Raw genomic sequence first — 21,435 nt, forward strand, 5'->3', positions numbered from 1 at the left:
GCATGAATCATCATGAATCATAATGAATCAGCATGAATCATCATGGATCATAATGAATCCCTCTGATGTAACAGTTACAGTAGAATACATAACAGAGTAAGGCAATGGATGACGTCATCACATTAATAAAAGGAAATGGTGACTTTTAACTCTTCTACAAACTTTGGTCATTTTTTTAATAAAACAATTCTTCTGTCGCTTGACAAAGTTTTATTTTTAACAAAGAAAATGTCTTCTATACGTTTATATAAGAGAAACATTGATACATTTAAAAAAAAATAAAAACAAGGTTATATGTGTTTTGTCTTAACATACGGCTGCATTGGGTTGGACACAGGACATAACGGACAGACAGAGAGAGGGACTACAAGGTAAAGTGCTGCTTTTAAAGTCACTAAGGGTGGGGAGGGGGGATTGTTAGGGTTTCCCTATTGCCAATATAGTGCACTACTTTTGACCAGAGACCCATAGGCCCTATAGTAGTGCACTATATAAGGGGTTAGGTTGTGCCAATTAGGAAGCAGGCTGTGATTGACCTGCTCTGACTGTACATGATGAGAGAAACAGAGAAAGTCCTCTCTGATGAATATCAGCAGTAACTACTATCTGTCGCATGGACTAGTGGGTTAAAAATACATCATATTCAATACTGTGTCTCTCCCTGGGCTTCCTGACGTCCAGGTTCATCACTACAGAGGGGATGAGAGGACTGTTCAATACTGTGTCTCCACCTGGGCTTCCTGATGTCCAGGTTCATCACTACAGAGGGGATGAGAGGACTGTTCAATACTGTGTCTCTCCCTGGGCTTCCTGACGTCCAGGTTCATCACTACAGAGGGGATGAGAGGACTGTTCAATACTGCGTCTCCACCTGGGCTTCCTGACGTCCAGGTTCATCACTACAGAGGGGATGAGAGGACTGTTCAATACTGCGTCTCCACCTGGGCTTCCTGACGTCCAGGTTCATCACTACAGAGGGGATGAGAGGACTGTTCAATACTGTGTCTCCCCCTGGGCTTCCTGACGTCCAGGTTCATCACTACAGAGGGGATGAGAGGACTGTTCAATACTGTGTCTCAACCTGGGCTTCCTGACGTCCAGGTTCATCACTACAGAGGGGATGAGAGGACTGTTCAATACTGTGTCTCCACCTGGGCTTCCTGACGTCCAGGTTCATCACTACAGAGGGGATGAGAGGACTGTTCAATACTGTGTCTCCACCTGGGCTTCCTGACGTCCAGGTTCATCAGAGGGGATGAGAGGACTGTTCAATACTGTGTCTCCCCCTGGGCTTCCTGACGTCCAGGTTCATCACTACAGAGGGGATGAGAGGACTGTTCAATACTGTGTCTCCACCTGGGCTTCCTGACGTCCAGGTTCATCAGAGGGGATGAGAGGAGTAGGTCTGCATAGCCAGGTCTGAAGATCGCACAAACAGATCTGGGACCAGGCTATGGTCATGAAGATCGCACAAACAGATCTGAGACCAGGCTATGGTCATCAAGCATCGATGCTGGCTCTGGGCTGGGGTTTGGGAAATGTATGAAATTAGAGAGTCTTTCATGGATCTGATGGTCTCAGGGCCTGGTCCCGTGGCCTGGTCCCGTGGCCTGGTCTCAGGGCCTGGTCCCGTGGCCTGGTCTCATGGCCTGGTCCCGTGGCCTGGTCTCAGGGCCTGGTCTCGTGGCCTGGTCCCGTGGCCTGGTCTCAGGGCCTGGTCCCGTGGCCTGGTCTCGTGGCCTGGTCCCGTGGCCTGGTCCCGTGGCCTGGTCCCGTGGCCTGGTCCCGTGGCCTGGTGGCCCAGTCCCGTGGCCTGGTCCCGTGGCCTGGTCCCGTGGCCTGGTCTCAGGGCCTGGTCCCGTGGCCTGGTCTCGTGGCCTGGTCCCGTGGCCTGGTCCCGTGGCCTGGTCCCGTGGCCTGGTCCCGTGGCCTGGTCCCGTGGCCTGGTCCCATGGCCTGGTCTCGTGGCCTGGTCTCATATCTGCTTGTGTCTTGTCAACTCCTATGGTTGTTGTTATTGCTGTTTGGCCTGACTATGACCATAGGAGTTGGGTAACAGAGCACAAACCAATCAGGGACCAGGATCTGCTCATCAATCAACAACACTCTCTCTGGGCTGGTGTTTAGGAAGTTTATAAAGTTGGTACTTTCAGCCCTATCTTCTCCCCTCTTTGATCTCTCCCTCCCTCCCTCCCTCCCTCCCTCCCTCCCTCCCTCCCTCCCTCCCTCCCTCCCTCCGGCAGCAGCGGTCTAAGGCACTGCAGTGCTAGAGGTGTTACTACAGACCCGAGTTCATTCCTGTGCTGTGCTACAACCGGCCGCGGCCAGGAGTCCCATAGCGCGGCGCACAATTGGCCCAGCGTCGTCCGGGGTTTGGCCGAGGGGGACTTTATTTACTTGGCTCAACTAGCGACTCCTTGTGGCGGGCCGGGTGCCTGCGGGCTGACCCCGGTAGTCAGTTGAACTGTGTTTCCTCCGACACATTGGTGCGGCTGGCTTCAGGGTTAAGTTGATGGGTGTTTTTTGTAATAAAATTTAAAAAAATGTATTTAACCTTTATTTAACTAGGAAAGTCAGTTAAGAACAAATTCTTATCTACAATGCCGGCCTACCGGCCAAATACTAACCCGGTCGACGATGGGCCAATTGTGCGCCACCCTATGGGACTCCCAATCACGGCCGGTTGTGATAAAGCCTGGAATCGAACCAGGGTCTGTAGTGACGCCTTTAGCACTGAGATGCAGTGCCTTAGGCCGCTGCAATACAGCCTGGAATCGAACCAGGGTCTGTAGTGACGCCTCTAGCACTGAGATGCAGTGCCTTAGACCGTTGTGATACAGCCTGGAATCGAACCAGGGTCTGTAGTGCCTTAGACCTCTGCGCCACTCGGGAGCCCTAAAAGATCGCGGTTTGGCGGGTCATGTTTCGGAGGACGCATGACTCCGCCTTCGCCTCTCCCGAGAACGTTGGGAAGTTGCAGCGATGAGACAAGATCGTAATTAGGGAGAAAAAAGGGGGATAGAAAAAAAAGTATATATATTATATAAGTGAAGCTGTTAGGCATTGCCATTTACTGGCTGGAAGTAAGGCCAAATGTTTTCTCTCTCTCTTTTCTTGTGGGTCAGGGAGGAGGAGAGGAGAGGAGAGGAGAGGAGAAGAGAAGAGAAGAGAAGAGAAGAGAAGAGAAGAGAAGAGAAGAGAAGAGAAGAGAAGAGAAGAGAAGAGAAGAGAAGAGAAGAGAGAGAGAGGAGAGGAGAGGAGAGGAGAGGAGAGGAGAGGAGAGGAGAGGAGAGGAGAGGAGAGGAGAGGAGAGGAGAGGAGAGGAGAGGAGAGGAGAGGAGAGGACTGGGGGTTGAATGGAGAGTTTGATGTTAGATGGACACACCCAATAAGCCCTGGGTAATGCGGCGGTCCGACTGTAGACAGATATATTTCCCAAATCGGCTTACATCTTGACATTGACTTATATTCCAGTGTATGAAACAGACAGGGCAGAACCTCAACCCCTGCAGGGAGCTGGAGGGGGGAATAGAAATGCATAATATGAAAACTGGTATTGTTTTACCACATGGACGGACAGCCCCAACCATGGACCACAATGCACTGTGTCTGTCTATCTGTGACTGTACCAGCTGCCACATCAAAACTCTCAGCCTTCGTCCCAAATGGCACCCTATTTCCCTATGGGGCTCTGGTCTAAAGTAGTGCACTACATAGGGAATAGGGTTCCATAGGGCTCTGGTCTAAAGTAGTGCACTACATAGGGAATAGGGTTCCATAGGGCTCTGGTCTAAAGTAGTGCACTATATATAGGGAATAGGGTTCCATAGAGCTCTGGTCAAAAGTAGTGCACTACATAGGGAATAGGGTTCCATAGGGCTCTGGTCTAAAGTAGTGCACTACATAGGGAATAGGGTTCCATAGGGCTCTGGTCAAAAGTATTTCACTACACTACATAGGGAATAGGGTTCCATAGGGCTCTGGTCAAAAGTAGTGCACTACATAGGGAATAGGGTTCCATAGGGCTCTGGTCTAAAGTAGTGCACTACATAGGGAATAGGGTTCCATAGGGCTCTGGTCTAAAGTAGTGCACTATATATAGGGAATAGGGTTCCATAGAGCTCTGGTCAAAAGTAGTGCACTACATAGGGAATAGGGTTCCATAGGGCTCTGGTCTAAAGTAGTGCACTATATAGGGAATAGGGTTCCATAGGGCTCTCGTCTAAAGTAGTGCACTATATAGGGAATAGGGTTCCATAGGGCTCTGGTCTAAAGTAGTGCACTATATAGGGAATAGGGTGCTATTTTGGGATGCTCATTATACTTCCTCAATATCATCATCGCTGTATTAGTCCAACATCCTGTGTGTGTTTATAATGTACGTCTGAATCTATAGAGACGGTGGATCCAGAGTTATTGAAGGAGATGAAGACTCGTCATCTGGAGGGAGAAGTAGCAGAGCTGAGGGGTTGGACGGCCTGAGCTGGTGTGTGTGTTTATAATGTCTGAATCTATAGAGACGGTGGATCCAGAGTTATTGAAGTAGATGAAGACTCGTCATCTGGAGGGAGAAGTAGCAGAGCTGAGGGGTTGGACGGCCTGAGCTGGTGTGTGTGTGTGTGTTATTGGTGTTGAGTGTGTGAGGCAGTGAGGAATGTGATTGCCCATAAAAGCTGATCTGAAATCAGTCTTGTGTTGTTCTCCCTAGTGGTATTGGTTAGGGACTTGGTTGAGTAAGCTGATCCTAGATCTGCGCCGACGGGGCAAACTGTAACCAGAGATGTAGTTGGAGCCATTTACAGCTGAGTGGGCCCTCTGCTGCGCGCCCGCGGCTCACTGTCAGGAGGGGGCGCTGTGACCAGGCTCCTCAGGTACACACAGGGGTTCCTCCTCCGCCCTAGACCCTGGGTCAGGGGGGGAGGGGGCGGGGGACCAGGGGGCCTCACAGAGGATGACATGAGGGGCTGCAGCTCCTGCTCCTGGTCAGACGAGGCCCCGTCGTCCTCCTCCTCCTTCTCCTCTCCTCCCGGAGGGAACTCAAACCGTGCGATGCCCTGAGCCACTATTGACCCAGCCCCTCTGGATCCAAAAGCAGACCCACTAACTCCACTACCAGAGTATGAGACAGGACGGGGCCCTCCCAGCCTGGAGAGGGCGCTGACGCGGGGGTGTAAGGGCTCCACGGGGCCCGGCGGGGAGGCCAGGCTCTCTAAGGAGGAGATGCTCTGGTTCCAGGCCTGTTGCAGGTCTATGGGGATGATCTTAGTAGCCTCCATGGAAACACACACCGGCAGGGTTCCAATGCCGCCCTTCCAGGGCAGGTTCCTCTCACTGCAGGTGGGGGACGGCGGGGCCACGGAGGGGCCCTCCAGACCAGCCGGGACTGAGACAGGACACAGGTCAGACAGAGGAGCATACAGTCAGGATTCTGTATTAGTATTTAGACAGGGAACACCCAGACCATTTTCTAGAGGTTTCTAGTCTCTCCTGTGTCAATGTGTCCTTACCAGATTTGGGTCGTTCTTTGGGCGTGTCTGGAATCTGTCGAGCCACAAAGGTGATGCCAACGTCCTCCTCCTTCTCTGGCTCCAAGTGCCCCCCCTTCTCATCGTCCGACTCCACTGGCACCACCACAGGATCTGAGGGGGCATCACAGACACATGAACACTACAGTACCCACAATGCACCACCACAGGATCTGAGGGGACATCGCAGACACATGAACACTACAGTACCCACAATGCACCACCACAGGATCTGAGGGGACATCACAGACACATGAACACTACAGTACCCGCAATGCACCACCACAGGATCTGAGGGGGCATCACAGACACATGAACACTACATTACCCACAATGCACCACCATATGATCTGAGGGGGCATCACAGACACATGAACACTACAGTACCCACAATGCACCACCACAGGATCTGAGGGGGCATCACAGACACATGAACACTACAGTACCCACAATGCACCACCACAGACTCTGAGGGGGCATCACAGACACATGAACACTACAGTACCCACAATGCACCACCACAGGATCTGAGGGGACATCACAGACACATGAACAATATCGATCATGATCAATGATAGCAACAATCTTTAATTCTTACTTCAACCAACTCCTATGCTCTGTCCCAGTGTCCACACTTGCATACTACCTAGTGTGAACCAATGTTATGCCTGAGCATCCTAGATAATGTACTAGTGTGGATGTTGGAACGTAGCCCTAGATTCCAGAACCAATGTTATGCCTGAGCATCCTAGATAATGTACTAGTGTGGATGTTGGAACGTAGCCCTAGATTCCAGAACCAATGTTATGCCTGAGCATCCTAGATAATGTACTAGTGTGGATGTTGGAACGTAGCCCTAGATTCCAGAACCCACAGAAATAGTTTGAGCGAGTGAGAAGTGGGAACACAGGTTATGATGGAATGATATTGAAATCATTGAGGCCTGACTCCATTTCCAGTGTGTTTAAGTGAGTGACTCACCTTTGTCTTGCCAGCTGACGTTCCGTCGAGGTTTGTCGTTGAGGTCCTGTTCTTTAACGTCTGAGCCTCTCCGCTGTAGGAGGGAGAGAAAACACCAGTTATGACGTGTATTACAGGCAGGACCCACAGGAAACCAGGCAGGACCCACAGGAAACCAGGCAGGACCCAGAGGAAACCAGGCAGGACCCACAGGAAACCAGGCAGGACCCACAGGAAACCAGGCAGGACCCACAGGAAACCAGGCAGGACCCACAGGAAACCAGGCAGGACCCACAGGAAACCAGGCAGGACCCACAGGAAACCAGGCAGGACCCACAGGAAACCAGGCAGGACCCACAGGAAACCAGGCAGGACCCACAGGAAACCAGGCAGGACCCACAGGAAACCAACACCATGTTATTCATTCCAGAGGAGGCTGGTGGGAGGGAGGTATAGGACAGGCTCATTGTAATGGCTGGAATGGAATAAATGGAAACGGAGTCAAACATATTGTTTCCATGTGTTTGATACCATTCCATTGATTCCATTCCAGCCAATAACATAAGGCCATCCTCCTATAGCTCCTCCCACCAGCCTCTTCTGATTACTTCCTATTTCTCCACAACAGAGAACGGTCCAAGCCCCTGGCTATACCGTTGAAGGCCCTGGCTATACCGTTGAAGGCCCTGGCTATACCGTTGAAGCCCCTGGCTATACCGTTGAGGGCCCTGGCTATACCGTTGAAGGCCCTGGCTATACCGTTGAAGGCCCTGGCTATACCGTTGAAGGCCCTGGCTATACCGTTGAAGGCCCTGGCTATACCGTTGAAGGGCCTGGCTATACCGTTGAAGGCCCTGGCTATACCGTTGAAGGGCCTGGCTATACCGTTGAGGGCCCTGGCTATACCGTTGAAGGCCCTGGCTATACCGTTGAAGGCCCTGGCTATACCGTTGAAGGCCCTGGCTATACCGTTGAAGGCCCTGGCTATACCGTTGAAGGCCCTGGCTATACCGTTGAAGGCCCTGGCTATACCGTTAAAGGCCCTGGCTATACCGTTGAAGGCCCTGGCTACACCGTTGAAGGCCCTGGCTATACCGTTGAAGGCCCTGGCTATACCGTTGAAGGCCCTGGCTATACCGTTGAAGCCCCTGGCTATACCGTTGAAGGTCCTGGCTATACCGTTGAAGGCCCTGGCTATACCGTTGAAGGCCCTGGCTATACCGTTGAAGGCCCTGGCTATACCGTTAAAGGCCCTGGCTATACCGTTGAAGGCCCTGGCTACACCGTTGAAGGCCCTGGCTATACCGTTGAAGGCCCTGGCTATACCGTTGAAGGCCCTGGCTATACCGTTGAAGCCCCTGGCTATACCGTTGAAGGTCCTGGCTATACCGTTGAAGGCCCTGGCTATACCGTTGAAGGCCCTGGCTATACCGTTGAAGGCCCTGGCTATACCGTTAAAGGCCCTGGCTATACCGTTGAAGGCCCTGGCTACACCGTTGAAGGCCCTGGCTATACCGTTGAAGGCCCTGGCTATACCGTTAAAGGCCCTGGCTATACCGTTGAAGGCCCTGGCTACACCGTTGAAGGCCCTGGCTATACCGTTGAAGGCCCTGGCTATACCGTTGAAGGCCCTGGCTATACCGTTGAAGGCCCTGGCTATACCGTTGAGGGCCCTGGCTATAGCGTTGAGGGCCCTGGCTATACCGTTGAAGGCCCTGGCTATACCGTTGAGGGCCCTGGCTATACCGTTGAAGGCCCTGGCTATACCGTTGAGGGCCCTGGCTATACCGTTGAAGGCCCTGGCTATACCGTTGAAGGCCCTGGCTATACCGTTGAAGGCCCTGGCTATACCGTTGAAGGCCCTGGCTATACCGTAGAAGGCCCTGGCTATACCGTTGAAGGCCCTGGCTATACCGTTGAAGGCCCTGGCTATATCGTTGAAGGTCCTGGCTATACCGTTGAAGGCCCTGGCTATACCGTTGAAGGCCCTGGCTATACCGTTGAAGGCCCTGGCTATACCGTTGAAGGCCCTGGCTATACCGTTGAAGGCCCTGGCTATACCGTTGAAGGCCCTGGCTATACCGCTGAAGGCCCTGGATATACCGTTGAAGGCCCTGGCTATAGCGCTGAAGGCCCTGGCTATACCGCTGAAGGCCCTGGCTATACCGTTGAAGGCCCTGGCTATACCGTTGAGGGCCCTGGCTATACCGTTGAAGGCCCTGGCTATACCGTTGAAGGCCCTGGCTATACCGTTGAAGGCCCTGGCTATACCGTTGAAGGCCCTGGCTATACCGTTGAAGGCCCTGGCTATACCGTTGAAGGCCCTGGCTATACCGTTGAAGGCCCTGGCTATACCGTTGAAGGCCCTGGCTATACCGTTGAAGGCCCTGGCTATACCGTTGAAGGCCCTGGCTATACCGTTGAAGGCCCTGGCTATACCGTAGAAGGCCCTGGCTATACCGTTGAAGGCCCTGGCTATACCGTTGAAGGCCCTGGCTATATCGTTGAAGGTCCTGGCTATACCGTTGAAGGCCCTGGCTATACCGTTGAAGGCCCTGGCTATACCGTTGAAGGCCCTGGCTATACCGTTGAAGGCCCTGGCTATACCGTTGAAGGCCCTGGCTATACCGTTGAAGGCCCTGGCTATACCGTTGAAGGCCCTGGCTATACCGCTGAAGGCCCTGGATATACCGTTGAAGGCCCTGGCTATAGCGCTGAAGGCCCTGGCTATACCGCTGAAGGCCCTGGATATACCGTTGAAGGCCCTGGCTATACCGTTGAAGGTCCTGGCTATACCGTTGAAGGCCCTGGCTATACCGTTGAAGGCCCTGGCTATACCGTTGAAGGGCCTGGCTATACCGTTGAAGGCCCTGGCTATAGCGCTGAAGGCCCTGGCTATACCGTTGAAGGCCCTGGCTATACCGTTGAAGGTCCTGGCTATACCGTTGAAGGCCCTGGCTATACCGTTGAGGGCCCTGGCTATACCGTTGAAGGCCCTGGCTATACCGTTGAAGGCCCTGGCTATACCGTTGAAGGCCCTGGCTATACCGTTGAGGGCCCTGGCTATACCGTTGAAGGCCTTGGCTATACCGTTGAAGGTCCTGGCTATACCGTTGAAGGCCCTGGCTATACCGTTGAGGGCCCTGGCTATACCGTTGAAGACCTTGGCTATACCGTTGAAGGCCCTGGCTATACCGTTGAAGGCCCTGGCTACACCGTTGAAGGCCCTGGCTACACCGTTGAAGGCCCTGGCTATACCGTTGAAGGCCCTGGCTATACCGTTGAAGGCCCTGGCTATACCGTTGAAGGCCCTGGCTATACCGTTGAAGGCCCTGGCTATACCGCTGAAGGCCCTGGCTATACCGTTGAAGGCCCTGGCTATACCGTTAAAGGCCCTGGCTATACCGTTGAAGACCTTGGCTATACCGTTGAAGGCCCTGGCTATACCGTTGAAGGCCCTTGGCTACACCGTTGAAGGCCCTGGCTATACCGTTGAAGGCCCTGGCTATACCGTTGAAGGCCCTGGCTATACCGTTGAAGGCCCTGGCTATACCGTTGAAGGCCCTGGCTATACCGTTGAAGGCCCTGGCTATACCGTTGAAGGCCCTGGCTATACTGTTGAAGGCCCTGGCTATACCGTTAAAGCCCCTGGCTATACCGTTGAAGGCCCTGGCTATACTGTTGAAGGCCCTGGCTATACCGTTGAAGGCCCTTGGCTATACCGTTGAAGCCCTTGGCTATACCGTTGAAGGCCCTGGCTATACCGTTGAAGGCCCTGGCTATACTGTTGAAGGCCCTGGCTATACCGTTGAAGGCCCTGGCTATACCGTTGAAGGCCCTGGCTATACCGTTGAAGATCCTGGCTATACCGTTGAAGGCCCTGGCTATACCGTTGAAGCCCCTGGCTATACCGTTGAAGCCCCTGGCTATACCGTTGAAGGCCCTGGCTATACCGTTGAAGGCCCTGGCTATACCGTTGAAGCCCCTGGCTATACCGTTGAAGGCCCTGGCTATACCGTTGAAGGCCTTGGCTATACCGTTGAAGGCCTTGGCTACACAGAGACAATAACAGAACAGTAACCTATGTAACAATAGATACAGTAAATGAATGTGATGTATAAAGCCCATCATTCTCCACTCAAGTAAAACCAGAGAGATGGGTGGTCGGGGTCCCTGCCTTTTTCTGGCTGCGGTCCTTCTTGTGGCTGTGGCGTTTGTGTCGGGTGGTCTTGAATGTCTCCATGCGACTCTTCATATTTCTCTGGAAGATCTCTCTGTCCTGACGCTCGTGGTCCCCCACTGTCATGAAGTGTCTGCTGTAGTGGGACTGGTACTATGGGGGGGGAGAGGAGGGGAGAGAGAGGAGAGAGAGAGGAAGGGAGAGAGAGGAGAGGGGAGGGGAGAGAGAGGAGGGGAGAGAGAGGAGGGGAGAGAGAGGAGGAGAGAGAGGAGAAGAGAGAGAGGAGAGGAGAGGGGAGAGGAGAGAGAGGAGAGGGGAGGAACAGAGAGAGTTACAGGACTGGCTTTGATGTGACATTTGTTTTGGAGAGTAAGTACTGCTGATACTGGCTGGAATGTATATTTTGTCAATGTCATTGTAAATTTCCACATGGTGCGTGTCCCATTCTATTCTATATAGATGGCCCAGCGCGAGAGGCCTATAGAGAGAGAGAGAGTGAGAGAGAGACAGAGAGACAGAGAGACAGAGAGAGAGAGAGAGAGAGAGAGAGAGAGAGAGAGAGAGAGAGAGAGAGAGAGAGTGAGTCTGTCTGTCTGTCTGTCTGTGTGACAGGGTCGTACCCGTCTCCTGGGCTTGTACAGGTTCCCAGCCAGGAAGTGATGCGTTTCTGACTCCTCCTCCACCTTGGCTCCCGGCACGTTGTCAATCACCTGGAGGTCCAGACAGACTCCACTACCGTTCTCCCTCCTGTAGGGAGGACAGAGACATAAAGACAGACTCCACTACCGTTCTCCCTCCTGTAACACAGAGACATAAAGACAGACTCCACTACCGTTCCCCCTCCTGTAACACAGAGACATAAAGACAGACTCCACTACCGTTCCCCTCCTGTAACACAGAGACATAAAGACAGACTCCACTACCGTTCTCCCTCCTGTAACACAGAGACATAAAGACAGACTCCACTACCGTTCCCCCTCCTGTAACACAGAGACATAAAGACAGACTCAACTACCGTTCTCCCTCCTGTAGGGAGGACAGAGACATAAAGACAGACTCCACTACCGTTCTCCCTCCTGTAGGGAGGACAGAGACATAAAGACAGACTCCATTACCGTTCCCCCTCCTGTAACACAGAGACATAAAGACAGACTCCACTACCGTTCTCCCTCCTGTAACACAGAGACATAAAGACAGACTCCACTACCGTTCTCCCTCCTGTAACACAGAGACATAAAGACAGACTCCACTACCGTTCTCCCTCCTGTAGGGAGGACAGAGACATAAAGACAGACTCCACTACCGTTCTCCCTCCTGTAGGGAGGACAGAGACATAAAGACAGACTCCACTACCGTTCTCCCTCCTGTAGGGAGGACAGAGACATAAAGACAGACTCCACTACCGTTCCCCCTCCTGTAGGGAGGACAGAGACATAAAGACAGACTCCACTACCGTTCACCCTCCTGTAGGGAGGACAGAGACATAAAGACAGACTCCACTACCGTTCGCCCTCCTGTAGGGAGGACAGAGACATAAAGACAGACTCCACTACCGTTCTCCCTCCTGTAACACAGAGACATAAAGACAGACTCCACTACCGTTCTCTCTCCTGTAGGGAGGACAGAGACATAAAGACAGACTCCACTACCGTTCCCCCTCCTGTAACACAGAGACATAAAGACAGACTCCACTACCGTTCTCCCTCCTGTAGGGAGGACAGAGACATAAAGACAGACTCCACTACCGTTCCCCCTCCTGTAACACAGAGACATAAAGACAGACTCCACTACCGTTCCCCCTCCTGTAACACAGAGACATAAAGACAGACTCCACTACCGTTCTCCCTCCTGTAACACAGAGACATAAAGACAGACTCCACTACCGTTCTCCCTCCTGTAACACAGAGACATAAAGACAGACTCCACTACCGTTCTCCCTCCTGTAACACAGAGACATAAAGACAGACTCAACTACCGTTCACCCTCCTGTAGGGAGGACAGAGACATAAAGACAGACTCCACTACCGTTCTCCCTCCTGTAGGGAGGACAGAGACATAAAGACAGACTCCACTACCGTTCCCCCTCCTGTAACACAGAGACATAAAGACAGACTCCACTACCGTTCCCCCTCCTGTAACACAGAGACATAAAGACAGACTCCACTACCGTTCTCCCTCCTGTAACACAGAGACATAAAGACAGACTCCACTACCGTTCACCCTCCTGTAGGGAGGACAGAGACATAAAGACAGACTCCACTACCGTTCACCCTCCTGTAGGGAGGACAGAGACATAAAGACAGACTCCACTACCGTTCTCCCTCCTGTAGGGAGGACAGAGACATAAAGACAGACTCCACTACCGTTCTCCCTCCTGTAACACAGAGACATAAAGACAGACTCCACTACCGTTCTCCCTCCTGTAACACAGAGACATAAAGACAGACTCCACTACCGTTCCCCCTCCTGTAACACAGAGACATAAAGACAGACTCCACTACCGTTGGCCCTCCTGTAGGGAGGACAGAGACGTAAAGGCAGACTCCACTACCGTTCGCCCTCCTGTAGGGAGGACAGAGACATAAAGACAGACTCCACTACCGTTCACCCTCCTGTAGGGAGGACAGAGACATAAAGACAGACTCCACTACCGTTCTCTCTCCTGTAACACAGAGACATAAAGACAGACTCCACTACCGTTCTCCCTCCTGTAGGGAGGACAGAGACATAAAGACAGACTCCACTACCGTTCCCCCTCCTGTAACACAGAGACATAAAGACAGACTCCACTACCGTTCTCCCTCCTGTAACACAGAGACATAAAGACAGACTCCACTACCGTTCTCCCTCCTGTAACACAGAGACATAAAGACAGACTCTACTACCGTTCTCCCTCCTGTAGGGAGGACAGAGACATAAAGACAGACTCCACTACCGTTCCCCCTCCTGTAGGGAGGACAGAGACATAAAGACAGACTCCACTACCGTTCTCCCTCCTGTAGGGAGGACAGAGACATAAAGACAGACTCCACTACCGTTCCCCCTCCTGTAGGGAGGACAGAGACATAAAGACAGACTCTACTACCGTTCTCCCTCCTGTAGGGAGGACAGAGACATAAAGACAGACTCCACTTCCGTTCTCTCTCCTGTAGGGAGGACAGAGACATAAAGACAGACTCCACTACCGTTCTCCCTCCTGTAGGGAGGACAGAGACATAAAGACAGACTCCACTACCGTTCTCCCTCCTGTAGGGAGGACAGAGACATAAAGACAGACTCCACTACCGTTCTCCCTCCTGTAGGGAGGACAGAGACATAAAGACAGACTCCACTACCGTTCTCCCTCCTGTAGGGAGGACAGAGACATAAAGACAGACTCCACTACCGTTCCCCCTCCTGTAGGGAGGACAGAGACATAAAGACAGACTCCACTACCGTTCCCCCTCCTGTAGGGAGGACAGAGACATAAAGACAGACTCCACTACCGTTCTCCCTCCTGTAGGGAGGACAGAGACATAAAGACAGACTCCACTACCGTTCCCCCTCCTGTAGGGAGGACAGAGACATAAAGACAGACTCCACTACCGTTCCCCCTCCTGTAGGGAGGACAGAGACATAAAGACAGACTCCACTACCGTTCTCCCTCCTGTAGGGAGGACAGAGACATAAAGACAGACTCCACTACCGTTCCCCCTCCTGTAACACAGAGACATAGACAGACTCCACTACCGTTCTCCCTCCTGTAACACAGAGACATAAAGACAGACTCCACTACCGTTCTCCCTCCTGTAGGGAGGACAGAGACATAAAGACAGACTCCACTACCGTTCTCCCTCCTGTAACACAGAGACATAAAGACAGACTCCACTACCGTTCTCCCTCCTGTAACACAGAGACATAAAGACAGACTCCACTACCGTTCTCTCTCCTGTAGGGAGGACAGAGACATAAAGACAGACTCCACTACCGTTCCCCCTCCTGTAACACAGAGACATAAAGACAGACTCCACTACCGTTCTCCCTCCTGTAGGGAGGACAGAGACATAAAGACAGACTCCACTACCGTTCTCCCTCCTGTAACACAGAGACATAAAGACAGACTCCACTACCGTTCGCCCTCCTGTAACACAGAGACATAAAGACAGACTCCACTACCGTTCTCCTGTAGGGTTAGAATGAAGACTGTTACCAGTGGTTGGGGCGGGACCCCACAGAGGAGTTAATAAAGCCTGGGTATTGTTTGGAAAAACACGGTCACACCCAGTGCCATTAATAGACAGCTGCATCATACTTATACATATGGACACATACACACCCAGTGTCATTAATAAACAGCTGCAGATATGACGATGAACGGCCAAATGGTCACACCCAGTGCTATTAATAAATAGCTGCATCGCAGTTGTACATATGGACAGGCACACACACACACACACACACACACACACACACACACACACACACACACACACACACACACACACACACACACACACACACACACACACACACACACACACACACACACACACACACACACACACAAACACACAGTGACTTTACTCACAGGTAGTTGGTGACGTTGGTGACCTCTGGGAAAGATGCCCTGGAGGCCATGGAGGGCAGAGAGAGCCTGGCAGAGGTCAGCACGTTGCCACCCTGTTCAGGAGACGCACGCAGAGGTTAAAGTTCAGGGGTCAACTCACCCTCAGAGAGGTTACACACGCTAGTGAGACTAGAGGGGGTAACTAGTGACTGTCTGATTGTAGTGAGACTAGAGGGGGTAACTAGTGACTGTCTGATTGTAGTGAGACTAGAGGGGGTAACTCGTGACTGTCTGATTGTAGTGAGACTAGAGGGGGTAACTAGTGACTGTCTGATTGTAGTGAGACTAGAGGGGGTAACTAGTGACTGTCTGATTGTAGTGAGACTAGAGGGGGTAACTCGTGACTGTCTGATTGTAGTGAGACTAGAGGGGGTAACTCGTGACTGTCTGATTCTAGTGAGACTAGAGGGGGTAACTAGTGCCTGTCTGATTCTAGTGAGACTAGAGGGGGTAATGAGTGACTGTCTAATTCTAGTGAGACTAGAGGGGGTAACTAGTGCCTGTCTGATTCTAGTGAAACTAGAGGGGGTAACTAGTGACTGTCTGATTCTAGTGAAACTAGAGGGGGTAACTAGTGACTGTCTGATTCTAGTGAAACTAGAGGGGGTAACTAGTGACTGTCTGATTCTAGTGAGATTAGAGGGGGTAACTAGTGACTGTCTGATTCAATCAAGTTTATTTTATATAGCCCTTCGTACATAGATTCCAGTGAAACTAGAGGGGGTAACTAGTGACTGTCTGATTCTAGTGAAACTAGAGGGGGTAACTAGTGACTGTCTGATTCTAGTGAAACTAGAGGGGGTAACTAGTGACTGTCTGATTCTAGTGAGATTAGAGGGGGTAACTAGTGACTGTCTGATTCTAGTGAAACTAGAGGGGGTAACTAGTGACTGTCTGATTGTAGTGAAACTAGAGGGGGTAACTATTTACCGGAGGAGAGAGACAACAGTAGAGGGTTACTGAATTCTGCTAAATTCTGGGTCCATCTCTCCTACAGAGTATAGGAGAATACTATATATCTATCATACTACTGGGTACATCTCTCCTACAGAGTATGGGAGAATACTATATATCTATCCTACAGAGTATAGGAGAATACTATATATCTATCATACTACTGGGTACATCTCTCCTACAGAGTATAGGAGAATACTATATATCTATCATACTACTGGGTACATCTCTCCTACAGAGTATGGGAGAATACTATATATATATCCTACAGAGTATAGGAGAATACTATATATCTATCATACTACTGGGTACATCTCTCCTACAGAGTATAGGAGAATACTATATATCTATCATACTACTGGGTACATCTCTCCTACAGAGTATAGGAGAATACTATATATCTATCATACTACTGGGTACATCTCTCCTACAGAGTATAGGAGAATACTATATATCTATCATTCTACTGGGTACATCTCTCCTACAGAGTATAGGAGAATACTATATATATATCATACTACTGGGTACATCTCTCCTACGGAGTATAGGAGAATACTATATATCTATCATACTACTGGGTACATCTCTCCTACAGAGTATAGGAGAATACTATATATCATACTACTGGGTACATCTCTCCTACGGAGTACAGGAGAATACTATATATCTCTCCTACAGAGTATAGGAGAATACTATATATCTATCATACTACTGGGCACATCTCTCCTACAGAGTATAGGAGAATACTATATATATATCATACTACTGGGTACATCTCTCCTACAGAGTATAGGAGAATACTATATATCTATCATACTACTGGGCACATCTCTCCTACAGAGTATAGGAGAATACTATATATCATACTACTGGGTACATCTCTCCTACAGAGTATAGGAGAATACTATATATATATCATACTACTGGGTGCATCTCTCCTACAGAGTATAGGAGAATACTATATATCTACCATACTACTGGGTACATCTCTCCTACAGAGTATAGGAGAATACTATATATCTATCATACTACTGGGTACATCTCTCCTACAGAGTATAGGAGAATACTATATATCTATCATACTACTGGGTACATCTCTCCTACAGAGTATAGGAGAATACTATATATCTATCATTCTACTGGGTACATCTCTCCTACAGAGTATAGGAGAATACTATATATATATCATACTACTGGGTACATCTCTCCTACGGAGTATAGGAGAATACTATATATCTATCATACTACTGGGTACATCTCTCCTACAGAGTATAGGAGAATACTATATATCATACTACTGGGTACATCTCTCCTACAGAGTATAGGAGAATACTATATATCTCTCCTACAGAGTATAGGAGAATACTATATATCTATCATACTACTGGGCACATCTCTCCTACAGAGTATAGGAGAATACTATATATCATACTACTGGGTACATCTCTCCTACAGAGTATAGGAGAATACTATATATATATCATACTACTGGGTGCATCTCTCCTACAGAGTATAGGAGAATACTATATATCTACCATACTACTGGGTACATCTCTCCTACAGAGTATAGGAGAATACTATATATATATCATACTACTGGGTACATCTCTCCTACAGAGTATAGGAGAATACTATATATCTACCATACTACTGGGTACATCTCTCCTACAGAGTATAGGAGAATACTATATATCTACCATACTACTGGGTACATCTCTCCTACAGAGTATAGGAGAATACTATATATCTATCATACTACTGGGTACATCTCTCCTACAGAGTATAGGAGAATACTATATATATATCATACTACTGGGTACATCTCTCCTACAGAGTATAGGAGAATACTATATATATATCATACTACTGGGTACATCTCTCCTACAGAGTATAGGAGAATACTATATATATATCATACTACTGGGTACATCTCTCCTACAGAGTATAGGAGAATACTATATATATATCATACTACTGGGTACATCTCTCCTACAGAGTATAGGAGAATACTATATATCTATCATACTACTGGGTACATCTCTCCTACAGAGTACAGGAGAATACTATATATCACAATATCAAACACGCCTATAAGACATTCCAGCCAGGTAAACTGATAGTACTTGAATCCAATAGGCCCGTCTTACCAAACGCCACGGAGGTGATATTAACGAAGAATTCCCCCTGAATACGTTCCTAAACCTCTCGTATCTATTTCCCCCCACACATTCACGCCGTCTGATGTCATGCACCTTCGCCACTAAGGCTGTGTGCCTAACGGCACCCTATAGAGTGTGACACTTTCTAAACAGAGCCTGATGGGCCCAAGTCAACAGTAGTGCACTACAGTATATAGGGAGACATTTAGGAGGCAGACACCCATCACTGACTGTGATGTCACCAGTAGAGACGGGATGTTTGATGTGGCGACTCTCAGGTGTCAGATTATGCTGTGGTATCAGCCGAGGAGACAAAGAGATCTGTCTCTCTGTCTCTGTCTCTCTCTCTCTCTCTCTCTCTCTGTCTCTCTGTCTCTCTGTCTCTCTGTCTCTCTGTCTCTCTGTCTCTGTCTCTGTCTCTCTCTCTATGTCTCTCTCTATGTCTCTCTCTATGTCTCTCTCTATGTCTCTCTCTATGTCTCTCTCTCTCTCTCTCTCTCTCTCTCTCTCTGTGTCTCTCTGTCTCTGTCTCTGTCTCTGTCTCTCTGTCTCTGTCTCTGTCTCCCTCTCTCTCTCTCTCTCTCTCTCTCTCTCTGTGTCTCTCTGTCTCTGTCTCTGTCTCTCTCTCTCTCTCTCTCTGTGTCTCTCTGTCTCTGTCTCTGTCTCTGTCTCTCTCTCTCTCTCTCTGTGTGTGTGTCTCTCTGTCTCTGTCTCTGTCTCTCTCTCTCTCTCTCTCTCTCTCTCTGTGTCTCTCTGTCTCTGTCTCTCTCTCTCTCTCTCTCTCTCTCTCCCTCTCTCTCTCTCTCTCTGTGTCTCTCTGTCTCTGTCTCTGTCTCTGTCTCTCTCTCTCTGTGTCTCTCTGTCTCTGTCTCTGTCTCTCTCTCTCTCTTTCTCTCTCTCTCTCTCTCTCTCTGTCTCTGTCTCTCTCTCTCTCTCCCTCTCCCTCTCTCTCTCTCTCTCTCAACACATGACAGAGAGAGCATTCAGTCTCACACCTCCCAGCTTGGCAGCAAGACTGCTGATTGAGCTAGTATGTACATGTAGATGTGGTTAAAGGGATTATGCATATATGATGAACAGAGAGTGGCAGCAGCGTAAAAGAGCAGTAGACACTGATCTTGGGTCAGTTTAGTATTTCCCCCCACTAATGGATAAGGTTAGGATTGGCAGAGGGGAAGCTGATCCCAGATCTGTACTTTGGTGTTCATTGTTGGTGCATCACTGCCGTGCTGCCGTGAGTTGAGGAGCAGTGCCATCTAGTGGTCATGGTTGACATTTACAACACAACCGAGCACTGGACAAAATCATGGCAACATTTGTTATGTCTCTGAGCCACCTCCCTCCCTCCCTACCTCGCTCCCTCGCTCCCTCGCTCCCTCCCTCCCTCGCTCCCTCATACCTGGTCTATAACACTGATGGCATCTCTTATGTTGATTTTCTGATAGACTTCCCACAGCTCCCTCCCTCCCTCCCTCCCTCCCTCCCTCCCTCCCTCCCTCCCTCCCTCCCTCCCTCCCTCCCTCCCTCCCTCCCTCCCTCCCTCCCTCCCCTCATACCTGGTCTATAACACTGATGGCATCTCTTATGTTGATTTTCTGATAGACTTCCCACAGCTCCCTCCCTCCCTCCCTCCCTCCCTCCCTCCCTCCCTCCCTCCCTCCCTCTCTCCCTCTCTCCCTCTCTCCCTCTCTCCCTCTCTCCCTCCCTCCCTCCTTCCCTCCCCTCATACCTGGTCTATAACACTGATGGCATCTCTAATGTTGATTTTCTGATAGACTTCCCACAGCTCCCTCCCTCCCTCCCTCCCTCCCTCCCTCCCTCCCTCCCTCCCTCCCTCCCTCCCTCCCCTCATACCTGGTCTATAACACTGATGGCATCTCTAATGTTGATTTTCTGATAGACTTCCCACAGCTCCCTCCCTCCCTCCCTCCCTCCCTCCCTCCCTCCCTCCCTCCCTCCCTCCCTCCCTCCCTCCCTCCCTCCCTTCATACCTGGTCTATAACACTGATGGCATCTCTAATGTTGATTTTCTGATAGACTTCCCACAGCTCGCTCTTCCGGTACACAGACTTGCGTAGCAGCAGCTTGCTCAGGTAGTTCTTGTCAAACTGCTCCCACCTGAATGTAGACGCCCGTAGAGGCAAAGGGGATTAAGGACCGTATATGTTCTGCTCCCACCTGAATGTAGACGCCCGTAGAGGCAAAGGGGATTAAGGACAGTATATGTTACACGCCCGTAGAGGCAAAGGGGATTAAGGACAGTATATGTTACACGCCCGTAGAGGCAAAGGGGATTAAGGACAGTATATGTTACACGCCCGTAGAGGCAAAGGGGATTAAGGACCGTATATGTTACACGTATGTTTTAGAAGGGAACACTCTCACACACATTCGGTGACGGGAAAAACTCCTAACCTTCCACTTAGTCATCATTAGTGAATATATAACTGAAGTGGAAGGTTACTGATTGGCCCTTTAGAGTCCACGATAATATTCAAATGATAACGAATAAGAAATGATATTTCAGTTGAAACATTGACTGCAGAGCTAAGGGCTACTGACTTGTCTCTCCAGTGGTGGTAACCGTTGAGTCCAGCGATGTCTTCCACTGCTGTCAAACAGTGGTCAAAGGCCTGAGGAGAGACCGTATACAGTCTGGGTTAACAGAGTTTATTCAGTCAGAGACCTGAGGAGAGACCGTATACAGTCTGGGTTAACAGAGTTTATTCAGTCAGAGACCTGAGGAGAGACCGTATACAGTCTGGGTTAACAGAGTTTATACAGTCAGAGACCTGAGGAGAGACCGTATACAGTCTGGATTAACAGAGTTTATTCAGTCAGAGACCTGAGGAGAGACCGTATACAGTCTGGGTTAACAGAGTTTATTCAGTCAGAGACCTGAGGAGAGACCGTATACAGTCTGGGTTAACAGAGTTTATACAGTCAGAGACCTGAGGAGAGACCGTATACAGTCTGGGTTAACAGAGTTTATTCAGTCAGAGACCTGAGGAGAGACCGTATACAGTCTGGGTTAACAGAGTTTATCAGTCA

The 21,435-nt window shown here is 50.1% G+C and overlaps 1 protein-coding gene across 1 annotated transcript; it reads right to left on the reverse strand.

Annotated features, from left to right (window-relative positions):
- Window positions 1–4,245: 4,245 nt before the first annotated feature.
- On the reverse strand, window positions 4,246–21,017 carry slc9a5 (solute carrier family 9 member A5; the record flags this gene model as incomplete). Its single annotated transcript, XM_038984036.1, has 8 exons — window positions 4,246–5,383; window positions 5,508–5,639; window positions 6,507–6,579; window positions 10,663–10,818; window positions 11,286–11,412; window positions 15,233–15,324; window positions 20,376–20,502; window positions 20,947–21,017. Coding segments are annotated over 8 exons (1,365 nt in total), but the record flags the coding sequence as incomplete, so codon positions are not given.
- Between the last annotated feature and the right edge of the window lie 418 nt (window positions 21,018–21,435).

Source organism: Salvelinus namaycush, unplaced genomic scaffold, assembly GCF_016432855.1.
Source record: "Salvelinus namaycush isolate Seneca unplaced genomic scaffold, SaNama_1.0 Scaffold2096, whole genome shotgun sequence".
Classification (NCBI taxonomy): Eukaryota; Metazoa; Chordata; class Actinopteri; order Salmoniformes; family Salmonidae; genus Salvelinus; species Salvelinus namaycush.